At 41.1% G+C, this 18,153-nt stretch overlaps 1 protein-coding gene across 1 annotated transcript in view; it reads right to left on the reverse strand.

The window, feature by feature from the left end:
• LOC122564644 overlaps positions 1 to 17,874 on the reverse strand; it is a 73,100-nt gene extending 55,226 nt beyond the window's left edge. The window contains exons 1-2 of the mRNA XM_043719735.1: positions 17,810 to 17,874; positions 1,213 to 1,582 (exon numbers count right to left, since the gene is read on the reverse strand). Coding sequence (XP_043575670.1) covers positions 1,213 to 1,570 — 358 coding nt within the window. The 5' untranslated portion in view covers positions 1,571 to 1,582; positions 17,810 to 17,874. The remainder of the gene's footprint in view (positions 1 to 1,212; positions 1,583 to 17,809) is intronic.
• Positions 17,875 to 18,153: the final 279 nt, after the last annotated feature.

The raw sequence follows: 18,153 nt of genomic DNA on the forward strand, positions 1-18,153 counted from the left end.
TTGAAATGCAAATTTATGTACTTTGAAAGAATACAGATTTGCCAATCTGCAGCTCAATGGTTAGCACTGCTGCCTGACAGCGGTAGGGAGGTAGGTTCGATTCCAACCTCAGGCGACTGTCTGTGCAGAGTTGCACATTCTCCCCGTGTCTGTGTGGGCTTCCTCCAGATGTTCCGGTTTCCTCCCACAATCCAAAGATGTGCAGGTTAGATGAATTGGCCATGCTAAGTTGCCCATAGAGTTCAGGGATGGGTAGGTTAGGTGCATTAATCAGGCTTAAATATAGGGTAGGGGAATGGGTCTGGGTGGGTTACTCATCAAAGGGTCAGCGTGAACTAGTTGGGCCAAGTGTCATAGAGTCATTAGAGTCATAGAATTCTACAGTATAAAACAGGACCTTTGGCCCAAACTGGTCCATGCCATCCAAAATGTTCATCCATGCTAACCCCAATTCCCTGCACTTCGTCCATATCCTTCTAATCCTTTCCTATCCATGTATTTATCAAAATGCCTTTTCAATGTTGCTAATGCACCTGTCTCAACCACTTCCATTGGCAGCTCATTCCACATGCATATCATCCACGGTGTCCCTCAGGCTCCCTTTTATTGTTTCCCCTCTAACCTTAAACTGATGCCCTCTAGGCTTTGATTCCTGAACTCTGGGAAAAAGATTGAGTGCATTTATCCTATCCATGCCTCTCATGATCTTATACACCTCTAAAAGGTTGCCCTTCAGTCTCCTAAGCTCTAAAGAAAAAAGTCCGAGCTTGTCCAACCTCTCCCTGTAACTCAGGCCATTGAGTGCAGGCAGCATCCTTGAAAATTCCTTCTGCACTCTTTTCAGTTTAATAATATCCTTTCTATAACAAGGTGACCAAAACTGAACGCAATACTTTTTTTCAAGACAACTTCCAATATTTTATTTCCTGAAACGTGTGTTAATTTAGCAGAAAAACAAACATAAACTTTTTAAAAATGATAAAACTTTGATCAAAGTAAGGAATTTACATGTGAATGGCAGATCTAAAAGTTAATGTCATGCAGGTTCCAAGAATTTGAAGTGTTATATTAATCTATATGCAGAAGTACATAAATGTGTTTAATTTGCATGTAATGCACAAATTGTTCTCTATTTGTGGCGCATCTGACAATATTTAGGTTTTTTAGCTTCTCAGTATTTCTAAACTCTCATTGTAAGGGATAGAATCTAACCTGCACTGCGTGACTGGACAACACAGTGTACTGTAAAGTCTGCAGCAGATTCTGGCCTGCACAGAAGTGATGGGCAGCTCCTACTGGCAGTGGAGTTCCTTTTGGGATATGAGAAAATGTCTTCCCCATGCTGATGAAGCAGAGCTTCCCATTTTGTAAGTGGCACCGTTGGTAAAGATGTAGGGAGTAAGGTCCCAACTGTATCATATTCTGGGATATCCTTCAGTGTCCAATTTGAGGTTTCCAGCAATGTATCCATACTTTTACTTTTTCTCAGCAGTTTTACAACCTTATTTGATGATTCACTGTGAAATCGTGCCCACATGGTACTGTGGCTTTTATCAGCAGATGTTGCCATACTGGTATTTTCCTGTTCAGGGGAAAAGCAAAACATTATAACAATTTTAACATCGCTAACAATTTGATGGATTTACAACAATAAGTGCAACTCATGTAACATCATTTTGAGTCCAATAACTGTCACCATTTGTCTTCTCATATTCAAACTAGCCTTCTCCATACACATTCTTTCACTTCAGATATTAATCTAATCCTTCTTGAATTCCTTTGTTGAACCTGCCTTGACCATACGCTCAAAGCTGTACATTTTGGATCTTAACCGTTTGCTGTATGAATAAATGTCTTGTCTCCACTGTTTCTTCATTAATCTGTGCCCTCTTGTTCTTGATTCTTCCACCAGTGGGTACAGTTTCTCCTACTTACTCAATCTCGAACCTTATCAAGGCCCCTCAAAGGTTCTAGAGTATTTGTATCAAGCTTTTTCTATTTAAGAAAGCCACACCAACTTTCTTCAATCTATCTGCATCATTGAACTTGGAGGGAGGTTAGGCATCTTAGCATGAAGGAGCAGCATTATATTTGATGGTAAGGTGAAGCTGTGACTTTTCATGGTGACTAAATCAAAGATATTTAAGCAAACAATGTTCATTCAAATGATGGTTGCCTTAAGGGGTACTATAATTATAGGAGTTCACGATTACTATCAGGACATACTACTACTTTCACTTTTTTTGTGAAATTGGCACTGATTTCACAGGAAGATGAATATCCTCAAAATACCCAGACATCTGCAGAAAATGACCAATTTTCCCTTGCATGAAGATTCAGTAAAATTTGCAGTAACTTCAATGAAATAACATTGTAAATGATATTATAAATGTTATTTACTATCGTTACATCCCATAATCTTTTATTTCCCTACATCGAAATGTTGCACTATGTAGCTTTAAAGCCTCCATACTTCCCTACAAGAGCTATTTTATTATTTAATCATAGGATATTTAATTGATTGAAAAACATAGTCATTGATGGCAATCAATTCTGAATACCATTCTAACTGATTCATGACTAATACAATGTTCCATAGATGGCTGCCCACAACATTCTTATTTGGGAACTCTCGTATTAAGAGTGTATTAAGGACCTATAAAACAAAATTCATCAGCATACTTTGGTTCAATTTTTTCTTATTCGTTAATTGTTCCGTTCCAAATGATACAAATTGTTGTGGGAAAATCTAGTTCATCATAAGGAAACTGAGAATTTATAAAAACCGGTTCAAAATAAGAGAGGGACAAAAAAATAATAAGTTTGGTTATTCTCTGTGAATGCCTATCTAAAGTTTCACACTTCAGGTGCCAAGCATTTTAAATATTAATCAAAACTATATGTACACACGCACATCTGTATATAATACTTAGTTTTATAAGAGAAATCCATTGGTGATATCACTAACCATATTCAAATTTTAAAAACTCTGTCCCTAAAACATGACAGTATTCAACTTTCAGGAAAAACTGGGTTACACTACACAAAGTCTGTAGCAACACTGGAAGTTTGGTAATTTTGTGTAAGTAACGGACGTGTAATACCCAACTGTCTTTTTGAAGGTGTTAAGTTCTTGGATATTCACACCGACTATACAGACATCAAAATTTACTGATCACTATTTCAATAAGAATCTCATTTCTTTAGAAACTAATTTATGTATTTTGCAACATATTATAGTAGATGACATGGTAAATTGTACTTAGCTAGGAAAATTGCCAATGAAGAAACAGTGTTCAGAGTTTAAAATTGTCAACTTTCTCTCAGAAAAATTAATTGGCTGGAAAGAGATCAACATATTAAGTGTTATAGAATAGCAATGCTGTTTTCAGTTCAGGCGCAGGACCTTATTAACATTTTTTTGAACAGGCATAACACAAATTTAGCTTTACTCTACTGGAGGCAAAAATATTAAATGCTAGATACAAGTTGTATAGAACAAGATGTGTATTCTTGAAAGGGGACTTGAACAAGGACTCTTTTCACGTAGAGATAAAATTAGGGATGATCATTGTCTAAAGTTATTCCCTCCATCTCCTTTGCCTCTAATGTTAATCTTTGGATATGTTTAACTTTTTCCACAGTTAAGGTGGATACAAATTATTTGTTCTAAGTATCTTCCATGTCTTTGTTTTCCATAATCAACTTCCCACCCAAATATTGTAAGGAACCATAAGACCATTGGGTGGGGTGGGGAGGCCTACTGGCATTATGGCTGGGCTATTAATCCAGCTAATGTTTTTGGAAGCCAACTTAAAAGCTCGCTATGACAGATGCTGGAGTTCAAAGTCTAATGATGACCATGAAATCAGTGTTAGAAAAAAACATCATCTGATTCTCTAATGTCCTTTAGGGAAGAAAATGCCCCCTTACCTGGCCTAGTCTACATGATGCCAGATTCACAGGATGTGGTTGATTCATATTTGCCCTCTGAAATGGACTAGCTAGCCACTCAGTTGTAACAATCATCAGAAAGTCTCAAAGAAGAAATGAAATCAACAGACTACCTGGCAAATGTTTGAGGCAGTGGAAACGACAATGGCAAAAAACAGCCATGTCGAACCTGAGAAGTCCTCCTTAGTAACATCTGGAAGTCTAGTTCCAAAATTGGGAGAACTGTCTCATGTACTAGTCATGCAACACCCTGACACAGCCATATTCACAGAATCATTCCTTAATAAGTGTCCCAGATACCACCATCACTATCCCTCTATAGATCATGCCCCACAGGCAGGCAGACCCATCAGAGGTGGCGGCACAGTGAGATACAGTTGGGATAGAGTTACCCAGAAGTCCTCAACACTGGTTCTAGATACCATGAAATTTCATGACATAAGGTCAAACATGGGTGGAAATAACCTACTATTATCACACACTAACCTCCCAGACTTTGAACAGATCTAGCAAATCAAGATTGGGCATTTATGAGGCACTGTCGGCCATCAGCAGAAAGAGAATCAAGCTCCTATAGAATCTGCAACCTCAACGCAGCATATCAACCACTTTACCATTACTATCAAATTACAGGATTAATCCTGGTTCAATGATGAGTGCAGGATGTCATGCCAGGGGAAGCACCAGGCCTACCTAAATATGTGGTGTCAAGCTGGTGAAGCTACCAATAAGGACTACTTGCATGCCAAAACAGCATAAGCAGCAAATGACAGAACTAAATGATTCTACAGTTAAAAGATCAGATCTAAGCTCTGCAGTCTTGCCTCATCCAATTGTGAACGATGGAGGACAATTGAAGAATTCACTAGTCGAGGTAGCTCTACAAATAACTCCAACTTCAGCACATCAGTACTAAGACAAGACTAAAGCATTCGCAACAATTTTCAGCTAGAAATGCCAAGTGGATGATGCATCTCAGCCTCCTCCAGAGATCGCCAGTGACATACATACCAGTGGTCACAAAATTCATTCACTCCATGTCATATCAAAATATGATTGCAGTCACTGGAGATTACGAAGACTATGTGCCCTGACAACATTTTGGCAATAGTACTGAAAAAGTGTTCTCCAGAACTTGCCACAACCATAACGAAGCCGTTGCAGTACAGCTACAACACTAGCATCTATCCAACAATATAGAAAATTTTCAGGTATGTCTTATAAACAAAAAAAGGAGGCCATACACATTTAATCGTAACGTCCTGGGGAGTATTGTTGAACAAAGAGACCTTGGAATGCAGGTTCACAGTCCCTCGAAAGTGGAGTTGCAGGTAGATAGGATAAGGAAGGCGTTTGGTATGCTTGCCTTTATTGGTCAGTGCATTGAGTATAGGTGTTGAGAAGTCATGTTGTGGCTGTACAGGACATTGGTGAAGCCACTTTTAGAGTCTTCCTATAGGAAGGACGTTGTGAAACTTGAAAGGGTTCAGAAAAGATTTACAAGAATGTTGCCAGGGTTGGAGGATTGGAGCTACAGGGAGAGGCTGAACGGGCTGGGGCTATTTTCCCTGAAGGGTTGGAGGCTGAGGGGTAACCTTGTAGGGATTTATAAAATCATGAGCGGCACAGAAAGGGTGAATAGCCAAGATCATTTCGCCAGGGTGGGGAGTCCAAAACTACAGGGCATAGGTTTAAGGTGTGTGGGAAAGATTAAAAGAAGACTTATGGGGCAACTGTTTCAGACAGAGGGTGTTGCATTCATGGACTGAGCTGCCAGCGGAAGTGATGGAGGCAGGTATAATTACAACATTTAGGAGGCATCTGGTTAGGTATATGAGTAGGAAGGGTTTGGATGGATATGGGCCAAATGGAACTAGGTTAATTTAGGATATATGGTCGACACAGACGAGTTGGACTGATACATGTTGCCATGTTGTACAGCTCTATGATTCTATAATCCTAGCCAATTGCCACAACAGTCTACTCTTGATGAGTAAAGTGATATCAACAATGCTGTCAAGCAGAACCTGCTCCATTTCAAAACCACTGACTCCTACAATCAGTCTTAACATCTCCTCTCACCCACCCTCCTGAAAAAGTGCTATCCTGTACTCCCAATTCCTCTGCCTCCGCTCCCAGGATGATGTGTTTCACTCCAGGACATTCCAGATGTCCTTCTACTTTAGGGACCGTAGTTGCTCCTCCTCAGTAATTAAGGTGCCCTCAACCACATCTCCCGCACTTCTGCCCTCAAACCCTCTCCTTACAACAATAGTAAGGATTAGTCCTCACCTACTACGCCACCAATCTCCGAATCCAACGCATCATCCTCTGACATTTCCGCCACCTAGAATCAGACCCCCCACCAGAAAGATACTTCGTCCCCACCCTTGCCTACTTTTCAAAGGTAATGCTCACTCTACACTCCCCACCAACTTCTCCAACACACATGGTACCTTTCCCTGCAACCGCAAGAGGTGTAACATCTGCCCCCACATCTCCCTCTCACCTCTGGACAAGGCCCTAAACAATCCTAACAGATCCAACAGAGTTTCACCTGCACGTCATCAACTTCATCTATTGCATCCGTTGCTCCCGATGTGGTCTCCTCTATATGGGGGAGACCAAATGCAGACTCAGGGACCAATTCGCAGAGCATCTGCGCTCTGCATATATTAACCAACCCAAACCTTTGGTTCTATCCACTTTAATTCCCCCACCACTGCTCTGGTGACATGTCCATCCTTGGCCTCCTCCACTGTTAGAGTGAGGCCAAACAGAAACTGGAGGAACAACACCTTATATTTTGCCTGAGAAGCTTACAGCCTAATGGCCTCACCATTCTCGGTACAGTAGATGAGCAGAGAGATCTCGGCTTCCATGTATATAGATCCGTGTAAGTTGCCACCAGGTTGATAGTGTTGTTAAGAAGGCATGTGGTGTGTTAGCTTTTATTAGTACAGGGATTCAGTTTTGGAACCATGAGGTCATGCTGCAGCTGTACAAAACTCAGGTACAGCCGCACTTGGCGTACTGTGTACAGTTGTGGTCACCGCATTATAGGAAGGATGTGGAAGCGTTGGAAAGGGTTCAGAGAAGATTTACTGAGATGTTGCTTGGTGTGAAAGGAAGGTCTTAAAAGTAACGGCTGAGGGACTTGAGGCTGTTTTCGTTAGAGTGAAGAAGGTTGAGAGGTGACTTAATTGAGACATAAAAGATAATCAAAGAGTTAGATAGGGTGGACAGTGCAAGCCTTTTTCCTCGGCTGATGAAAGCTAGCACGAGGGGCCATAGCTTTAAATTGAGGGATGACAGATATAGGACAAATGTCAGAGGTAGTTTTTTTACTCAGAGAGTAGTAGGTGCCTGCAACAGTAGTAGACTCACCAACTTTAAGGATATTTAAATCGTCACTGGACAGATATATTTACGAAAATGAAATAGTGTAGGTTAGATGGGCTTTGGATTGGTTTCACAGATAGACACAACATCGAGTCCAAAGGGCCTGTATCACGCTGTAATGTTCTATCGACTTCACCAGTTTCAAAATCTTTCCTCTTCTCCTGCTCAGCAATAACCTGCTGAGTGACACTCAGTTTAAATTCTGCATGGCTACTCAGCTCCTTACCTCATTACAGCCTTGGTTTAAACATGGTCAGAAGAGATGAATTCCAGAGGTGAGATGAGAGTGCCTGCCCTTGACATCAAGGCACTTTTGACCTAGTGTGCACTGAAGAATCTTAGCAAAGTTTGAATCAATGAGAATTATGGGGATAAAATCTCTGATTAAGTCATACCCTGCACATAGGAAGATGGTTGTAGTTGCTGGAGGTCAGCTCCAGGGTATCTCTGCTCAGGGGTTCTTCATGGTAATGTTCCAGGCAAAACCATCTTCAGCTGTTTCATCAACGATCTTCCCTCAATCATACTGTCAGAAGCGGGGATGTTCGCTCATGATTTCACAATGTTCTAAACTATTCATGATTCCTCAATAACTCATCACATGACTCCTCAAAGCCTGTCCATCTCCAAAGCAAAGTCAGGAGTGTGATAGATTTAGTTTCCAATTACCTGGATGACTGCAACTCCAACAACAGTCAAGAAACTTGGCTCCATCCAAAGTAGCCTACTTGACTGGAAATCCATCCACAAGCATCCTGTCCCTCCATCACTGATTAATGAATGAATTGAATAGTATCAGTGTGTATCATCTACAAGATACATTTCAGAAATTCCTTAGTCAGTACCTTCCAAATCTATGATCACATCTACCCAAAAGTACAAGGACAGCAGATATATAGAATACCATCACCTGCAAGTTCCCCATCCTTACTTGGAAAGACATTCAGTGTCATTGGGTCAAAATCCTGCATTTCCCTCCCTAATGCCACCAGGTCTACCTACAGCATATGAAATGCAGCATTTCAAGAAGAGAGCTCAACTCCACTTTCTCAAGGGCAGCAAGGGATGGGCAATAAATGATGGCACATTCCATGAGCAAATTAAAAAAAACACAAGATATAGGAGCAGTAGTATGCTATTTAGTCCATTGAGTATTTTTCGTTATACTATGAGATTATGGTTTAACTGATAATCCTCAATTTCACGTTCCTGCCATTTTCTCACAACACTCGATTCTTTATTGATTAAAAATCTGTTTGCAGTACCTCAGCCTTGAATATACTTAAAATAACCAAGTCTCAAAAGCTCTCTACAGTGATGAATTCTACAGCTTCACGACCCGCAGGGAGAAGACTAAACTTATTGCTGTCTTAATTGGCGAGTGTCACTCTAACATCATGCCCTCTGGTCCTGGACTCTCTCACAAAGGGAGACAACGTTTCCCCATTTTCCCTGTCAAGTCCCCTAAGAATCTTATATGTTTCAATAAGGTAGTGTCTCATTCTTCCAAACTCCACAAGTACAGGGACAACCTACTCAACCTGTCCTCCTACGACAGTCCCTCCATACCCAAATCAACATAATGAACCTTCTTTGGACTGTCACCAATGTCAGTACATCTTTCCAATAAGGGGCCCCAAACAGTTCACCATACTCTATTTCCTTTGAAATAAAGGCCTATATTTGATTTGCCTTCCCTATTACCTGCTGAACTTGGATGCTTGCTTTTGAGACTTCAGCACTAGGACTCCCAAATCCATTTGTTTTGCAGCTCTCTGCAGTCTTTCCCTACTTGAGTAATATTCAACTGCTCTATTCTTGCTGCCAAAGTGTAACCTCACATTTTCCACTTATTTCACCTGCCAACTTTTTGCCACTAGCCTAATCTGTCTGTATCTCTCTGCACTGTCATCCTCACCACTTGCCTTCCCATCTATTTTTGTATAATCTGCAAACTTGGCGATCACTTTTCTCATGCAATTCTTGAATACATACTGTATATAATTGTGGACCCAGCACTGATTCTTGCAGAACTCCAGTAATTACAGATTGTCATCCTGAAAATGACTCCCTTATACCAACTCTGTCTCCTGGTGCTAATATACTAACTACATCAGTACCATGCTACCACAGCTTAGTTCCAGTGTAGCTCATCCCACCAAAACACCTCCCTTTAACATTAGTACTGGTGTCAGTATTCGATGAACTGAAACCAATTCCACATAAAGCAATATTTAAGCCACACATTTAAACCCTTGTCTTTATTTACTCAGTTTGCTCATAGCTCAGATAATAATCCAGAGACCATTACCTCGGAAGTTCTGCTTTCAAATTTTGCTCCCATTTAAAATCTTTTAGCACACCTCCTTTGTAGTCCTACCAATGTCTCTGGTGCCAATGTTGACAATGACTACTGGATCCCTACCCACCTTCTCAAAGTTCTTCTTCAGATTTCTTAACTCTGTCACCAGGCAGGAAGCACAGGTTTTGGGACTCCCATTGATGGATACAGAGACCAGTTATCTTTCCAACTAATTATACTATCCTGTACCAATACTACAAAAAACTATTTCCGCCCTCACTTGAATGGATGCCAAGATACCATTGTCAGTTTGCTCAATCTCCCTGCATTCCCCACCTCTGTCCACACAGTTTACAAGACATTATCACTCAACTGCAAGTGCAGACATTCCTCACTTGCAAACCCCTGGGTCCTCGAATATCCTCACCTAGTCACATCCATTTTTCCCTTATCACAGACCAATTCCGAATTACTGAGTCTGAGAGTGTTACTACTGTCTGGAGCAATGTGTCCAGGTAACTTTCCCTTTCCCTGATATGTCACATTATCTGTAACTCAGATTTCAATTCCGCAACTCAGATTTGAAGTTCCTTGCGGTGCAAACACTAAACCAGACAGACATTTTTGTTGGCTGCATAAATAGGTGGCCAACTTAGTGTGACTTAGTACCTGAAAGAATGACTTGTAATTGAGTCCAAAGTTGAGTATTTTCAGGAGTTAAGCAAAGTAAGGAAAAAGATGCTTTTTTTTGCTTTTGTCTAAAAGAAAGCAAACTGATTGGTCAGTAGAGTGGTGAGTATTTCCAGTCCTTAAGAAGTTTGATTTATGTACTGGTCTCTAATCTAGATTCATTTTCTTTAAAAAAAAGTTGTAAAGAATAAGACAGATAGTGGTGTTAACAAATAATTTTAATAAAGAGTAAGAAGTAGGGCTCTAAGTGATTAATGAATAAATTAAGTAAAATATGACAAGATGGTAGGTAAGGTGGTGAGTTGCTGCTGTAACTTGTGAGAGCTCCCGGATACCTGTAACATGTGTTTGCTGCTGGAGCAACTTTGGATCATAGTTGAAAAGCTGTAGTGCTGGGCTGTCGGAATTACACCACATGGATTGGGCAGGGGGTGTATAAATCCTATGGTCAGAGACAGGAGTATATGACTGCAGATGAAATAGACTTGCAAGGATAGCTCTCAAAGAGGCCCGCAACAGTCCAACAGTTTTAAGGTTCTTGCAAGCTAAATCGATGAGAGTGGGGATTGCAGAATGAAAAGTGAACAGACCACAGCAACATGGTATAGGAAACAATTTAAAAGGGGGGAAGCAACAGGAATATAGCACTGGTACGAGATAGACACTGTTCTCTGTATCTGAGTGCATGACTGCAAAGGCATATTTACTGCTGGCCCAGTACCAGGATTGACAACATTTCCTCAGGGCTGAGGATAGCGAGAGAAGCAATCCAGTTGTAATGTCCCCATCAGTATCTTGACATTGTTAGGAGCAAAAAGGAAGTTCTGCTGAATGATTTTTAGCAAACAGAAGCTGAATTACAAAGGAGAATTTCAATTTGGGGTTACTACCTGAGCCATTGGCAAACTGGAATAAGGAAAATAAAGTCAAGCAGTTAAATTATACGTCTTAAAGACTAGTGTTGAAGAGATAGGATTTATCTTATATGGCATTGGCATATGCTCTGGTGAGATGGGCCTCCCTTAAACTATGCCAGGACTAATGCCCTGTTGAAAGACTTGGGGTTCTAGAGAGGGCTTTAATCTCATGGAGGGGGAGCTAAAAAAGAGGATTTTAAAGAGGGGATACATTGGCTTGTAAAGCAAAAGAATGTAGCAGTGTTGTAGGACTGCTATTTAGATAATGATATCCAGTGTCAGACAAGAGGGTTCCATGCAAACATAAAGAAAAAGCAGCAAATATGGTCTGAGAGAAAAGAGGCAAAATGGCTCTCTATTTGACTGCATGTAATATTTGGAACAAACTTAATTAATGAACTGTACAAATGGAGGTTAATGAATATAATCTTACAGCCATTTGGACACACGGTTACAAGGAAATAAAAGCAGGAACTAAATATTCAGGAGTATGTGACGTTTAAAAAAGGCAGGCCACACTTAAAACATTAGGTTAGTCTCCTTATCTAAGGAAAGAAATAGTGGCAGTCCAGAGAAGGTCACTAGATTGATGCAAAGAATGGAGGTCTTTTCATATGAGAAGAAGTTAAATAAGTTGAGCCTATACCCTATTGGAATTTAGAAGAATGGGAAGCTACTTATGGGAACAAACATGTTTTTTAGGGCAGATGTGAAGTAACTGTTTCCCCTTCTAGGAGAGTCTAGGAAGAGAAGGACAAAGTGTCAGAGTAAGACATCACTCATTTAAGACACAGATGAATAAGAATTTTTTTCTCAGAGGGTCATGAACTTGTGGAGTTCTTCACTATGGAAAGCTGTTGAAACTGAAGGATTCAGAACATCCAAGGCTGAAACTGACAGATTTTTAATCAGTAAGGGAATTAAGGGTATGAAGGCAGATAAGTAGAGTTGAGTGTTATCCTGTCTGCTATGATCTCAGTGAATGATGGAGGAGACAAAATGGGTCAAATGACTTACTTTTGCTTCCATGTCTTATGGATGTCAAGGTCACCTGATCCATGTACATTTCAACTAGGTTGGGGAAAGAATGGTCTCTGAGCAAACACATAACAACACTTCCCTTAAAGAAGCAGCTTTAAATAGACTCACTATTAACGCCAATGAATGATATAGAACTGTCCAGAAGATCTGTCCTCCTTCAAGATCTCTGCTTCCATTCCTCATCCAACCCCTTTCTTCCAGACATGCTATTGAAGAATGGAAACTCACACATCGGTGTCATTTGCCAAACTTACAAGGTATTCTGTGGTGGAATCCATAATTTCAAAGCTTGTATTTTTGAAACTGTATTACGTTAAAAAGTGAACCTGAGAAATTAAACTGATTCATGAAGAAAAGCAAGACTGAAACAGGATTGGAAACCAAAATTAAAATTGGTTAGAAGTACAAGAACACCATTAGATCTGAGGTAATGTTGGCAGTTGTGCAGTACAGACAGGCTACAGAAGACAGAACCAGAAGTTGAGAATAGGCTACTATATAATGCAGCAGCTGTTTTTCTTTCTTCAAGATAGCATTGGTTGTTGTATGCCAGACAGACATTTTATTTGAGAAGCTGCTAAAGTCCTGTGCCTAAAATGGTGAAGGCTTGGAGAACTTTCATGGAATATGAGTTGGTTGTTGGTCACTGTAGGCTGAAGATCAGGCTAAAACCATCACGCACTTATGTACAAAGCACTGAGCCACAATGGCACATGAGCTCCTTTGTTTTCAGTCCATGACTTTACACTGTCTCAGGAAACTCTATTATTTGGGTATACACCTGCTGCGACTTGACCAGGTAAAGCCTCCTTCCTTGTAACTAAGCATTCAAAATAATTGTGTCTGCTGTCAATACTACCTCTCTCATCTGTTCCTGTTTACTCAGGACTTACTATTCACCCAGTTTCTTCTTAATCTCATGCTAAGACCAATAAATTTGAGGTTATCTGTGTTATTAAAAGGTGTGTTTGTAAGGTATGATTGTGCTCTGCTATCTGTTTCATGACTGCCTTGATGCCATTCCTGGATCCTGGCACGCCCACTTCACAGCAGTGCCTGTGGGAGACACAAGACAAAAACATGAGAATATATCTTTGAAGTACAGAAAATGGAAGGATTTGGCTATTCAACTCCTTGAGCTCCTTTGCTATTCAATTTGATCATGGCCGTCCTTTGACTAAATCATCATTTTCTTGCATTATCTTGATTTCGCTTGATGTCTTTGATAATCAGAAACTATGTCAATACTCCACAGCATTGTGGTGTAGCAAATTCTAAAGATGCATCACTGATTGAAGAAGTTTCTCCTCATCTCTGTCCTAAATGGCTTACCCCTTGTTGTAAAGATTATGCATTAAGGCTCTACATTATGGATATAAAGTGAAGCCTGACCAATGCCAAATTATTGGAGAGGCAGTGGCACAATAGTAATGATTCTGGAGCAGTGGTCTAGAAATTCAGGTTAATGTTCTGAGGACATGGTCTAAAATTTTATGAAATCATGGTGAAATTTGAATTCAGTGTGCAAGACTAATGGTGACTGTGTAACACTGTTGATTGTTCTAAAATACGGTTCACTAATGCCCTTTAAAGAAGGAAATCTGCTGCCATTCATGTCTGACCTGTATGTGACTGCAGATTCACAGCAACATGGCTGACTCCTAACTGCTGTGTGGATAAACAGGAATGGGTGATAAATGGCAGCCAAGCCGGCGACACCAACTTCCTATGAATGAATTATAAAAACTTCCCAGCACTGATGACCTTTCGGCTTGCTATCAAATAGGGAGGAATACACTCCACTTCCTTCATGTACAGACTGCAGTACTTCTACTTTCACTTTGACCAACAGACTTCCTTTTACTTACACCTGTCGAGTTTTGTGATTCCCACAATTTTTCCATGGGATTGATTGTGTATAAATGGAATACTCCTTTCAGAGCCTTTTCTTCGGCACTCTCTATGGCCTCTTCTCTTGAAAGATACAAAAAAGGCACTGTAACAGAAGCTACAAACTCTTTAAAAAGGAAGCTGTAAATTTCAATGCTGGCAAACATTCAATAGAGGGTTTTAAGCTTTGCTGAGCGCCCAATAAGTATCCTCAGCACACATCACCAACGTGTTCAAGATTAACAAGTATCCTCAAACTCATTAGCAGCTGGATGGTGAATACCCATAGGCCAGTCATGAAGCAGTGACATTGCATTTGCCTTTTCAGAGGGAAGAAGCACACTAAATCCTTTATGGCACTCACCTCACTTCCCAAAAATAATGCTGATGCTGGCAGGTTTGTTTTTGGATGAGTGGCTTCTTCTTCAATCACCCTAAAGAGAACATTGTCCTCTCATGTCATTGAAAAACCTTGAGGTCAGCTCTGGAGTACGGAGCGACATCCCTGCCCCTAGTGGCAGTCATGTTTCTTCTTGAGAAGCCCTGAAGCATCCACTCCTTCAGTCAAATGGCAACCATTTTATTGGGGCCCAAACTTGCACATTCCTGCCTTTGACTTGGAGATGCTGGTATTGGACTGGGGTGGACAAACTTAAAAATCACAAAACACCAGGTTATAGTCAAACAGGTTTATTTGGAAACACTAGCTTTCTGAGCGCTGCTCCTTCACCACCTGAAGAATTTAGATTTTTAGATTACTTTACAGTGTGGAAACAGGCCCTTCGGCCCAACAAGTCCACACCGACCCACCGAAGCGCAACCCACCCATACCCCTACATTTACCCCTTACCTAACACTACAGACAATTTAGCACGGCCAATTGACCTGACCTGCACATCTTTGAACTGTGGGAGGAAACCGGAGCACCCGGAGGAAACCCACGCAGACACGGGGAGAATATGCAAACTCCACACAGTCAGTCACCTGAGGTGGGAATTGAACCCAGGTCTCTGGCGTTGTGAGGCAGCAGTGCTAGCCACTGTGCCACCGTGGTGCTCCGAAAGCTAATGCTTCCAAATAAACCTGTTGGACTATAACCTGATGTTGTTTGATTCCTACCTTTGTCCAATTGCCAATCTACCCACAGCTAAACATCAGCCTGGCTCCATAAAGATCACAGTTATAAACTATTTCCTCCCTATCTCTGCTCCCACCAACCTTCTTGGTGGGAGTAAGAATCAGAAAGAAACCCAACTGACCTCGGAGGATGAATCATGCTGCAGGTGTTGCTGATTTCTTTTGATATATTGAAAAACCATGAAAGTAAATAAAATATGCGCCTCAACGGCAGAAAAACATGTTGGAAATAGTAGGTTTGGCAGCATTTGTAAATATAGTAACAGAGCTAACATTTCAGGCTAGTAAACTGTCAAAAGGAGCAAGACCAGTGATTTGAGGAATGTTATATATCTTGGCTAGATTTCTGCAATGTTGGGTGAACATGAAGCAAGAAGGATTAAACTTTATTTGGAATCCAGATGGAGGAATCAAAGTTGGAGACAGTTGTCGAAGGAGATATGGCTGTGAAAGTTAGCTTTCGTACAAATCTGATTAAGAAGGGAAACAGAAACTAATAAAGATGAAGAAGACAAAAGAGGTGAACAGGCGAGAAGAGCAGAACATCTCCAAGGTGGGTGTTCCTGGAACAGAAGTGACAATAAATTAAACACCAATACAACAGTGAAGTTGTATAGGATATATAACCCCTAAAGGTACCAGAGTGCTAAGGGTTAGGAAGGAAACTGCTGGATAGGACAAACAGGTTAAATATGAGTGCAACAGAATTATGTTGGAGCATGCATTGTGAAAATTTAATAACAGACCCAATTTAACTATCTTCAAGACTTCATTCCTCCATTCTCTTAATTTTCCTTCAGCCCTACAACCTCTACCAGAATCCAAGGGTTCTTATGACTGGCCTCTTTGTGTTTGCACCCTTCTCCAGTTCACGCCTTCATTTACAGCTGGACTTACAGCCAATTTCCTTCAATCCCTCAACCTTCCTTTCAAAACAAGTGACTCTCCCTAATATCTCCCTCGTTAGCAAACCTTTTGGTCATCCCTTCTACAACCTCTGTTGACATCCCTCTTTGGCTAATTACACCCCCTTGGACAGTTGTGTTACTGATGATTCATAAATACAATCATGGCAAAGCAGAGACAAAACACATTTTGCATCGAAATGAGCCATGCAGTTTTCAGATAACTTCTTTAAAAGCTTCCTGTATGATAGATGCTGTTGAAATTGAGCATCTTAATGCATTTCTCAAACGGGAAGTGCAAACAAATGCTTGACTTTATTTGATGAAAATTAGGTTATCGTGGTAACAATTTAGTTGCTTTCAAGAACTGATGTGAAAAAATTTCAATCTAAGTAGAATTGAAGTATTTAAGATAAATCGTTCAAAGGTAAATAATCAAGAATCAAAGTTCATAAGTTTACCTAACACTTTGGAATAAACACACAGATATCACCAATAGCCCTAATTCAGTAATGAGGCAACCTCCAACTAAATCTGTCGAGGACACTGTCCAAATTTTAAGAATGAGAAATAAAACTTTCAGGATTCTGCTGCACACTCTCCGTCGACCCGCGTTTCAACACTGTTAATAGCAATTTTTGTTCTCTCTGATCACCGGTATGGATTTAAATCCAGTTTTTCACTAATTCACAGATTTTTCGGAACACATTACTAAGTGATCGGCTCAACATGTTCAATTAATGAATCAAATCATTCATCTAATTAAGGTTGGCAGACATTTTGATCCTATATTTGTTACTTTTGGAGAATTCACATGTTCTGGAATGATAGTACAGTTTAAATTTTAAAAAAACGATGAAAATCACGTCGCGGGTCATTTCTATGGATGATTTGGAGATGCCGGTGTTGGACTGGGGTGTACAAAGTTAAAAATCACACAACACCAGGTTATGGTGCAACAGGTTTAATTGGAAGTACACTAGCTTTCGGATGAAGGAGCGGCGCTCCGAAAGCTGGTGTGCTTCCAATTAAACCTGTTGGACTATAACCTGGTGTTGTGTCATTTCTATGGAGGTTTTGTTTTTACCCAAACGCTCACTCTTCACCTTCAAAGATTTCCAACATCGGCAGTGCTTCCTTTCGTTTTGTTCGCCGCTAAAACCAAAAAAATCTACCCTCGATAAACTTCACAGGTACTTTATCTGGAGGAACAAGTGTTCCACAGAGACACACGTTCAATACTTTACTGATTTCACCGAATCTGTAAGTCGAGTCCTTTCGCCATCCCCCACCCCCCACCAGAGCGGGAAGGATCATAAGGACGCCAGCGCACTCACCCTCCCTCGTGTCTTCAGCCTCGCGGACAGATATGAATTTCTCACGGCTGCCAAAAACATTTGACAATGAGTTAATCGCGAGCTCCCGTTCTACAACAATTGTACCCGCAATAATTGTACGGTTAAAGGTATTTTGTCAAACGCCGGTTTCCTTGATGGGTTGCCCGACTCCCACTGTCCCAGAGCACCCACAAAGAACATGGCCGCCGCCCTGCTTCCCTCCAGCAAGCTCACCTCAGCTACCCTGTTCAGGCCAAACGATTGAACTACCGACACCCGAGCAGTGTTGGAGAAGGTGAGGTTTTAGTGTCGACGGTATTCCTACCCCGCCACCGCCGCTCGTATTCAACCAACTATTCCGTTGCCCCCCCCTCCCCAAAACACGCTTTTCGCAACAGCCACGATCGCGCCTCGCCGCCCACGACGACGAGGGCGCAACATGCGGCCAGTGACGTTTTGGATCGCCGTGAGCGCGGCCAGTGACGTCAGAAACCATCCGGAAGCGCGCTTCTTCGGCCGAGGAGGACGCAGACAGATAGCCTGCCTGACATCCCCTCTTTACCCGCTGACCAATGAAG

Source organism: Chiloscyllium plagiosum, chromosome 30 (genome assembly GCF_004010195.1).
Source record: "Chiloscyllium plagiosum isolate BGI_BamShark_2017 chromosome 30, ASM401019v2, whole genome shotgun sequence".
Classification (NCBI taxonomy): domain Eukaryota; kingdom Metazoa; phylum Chordata; class Chondrichthyes; order Orectolobiformes; family Hemiscylliidae; genus Chiloscyllium; species Chiloscyllium plagiosum.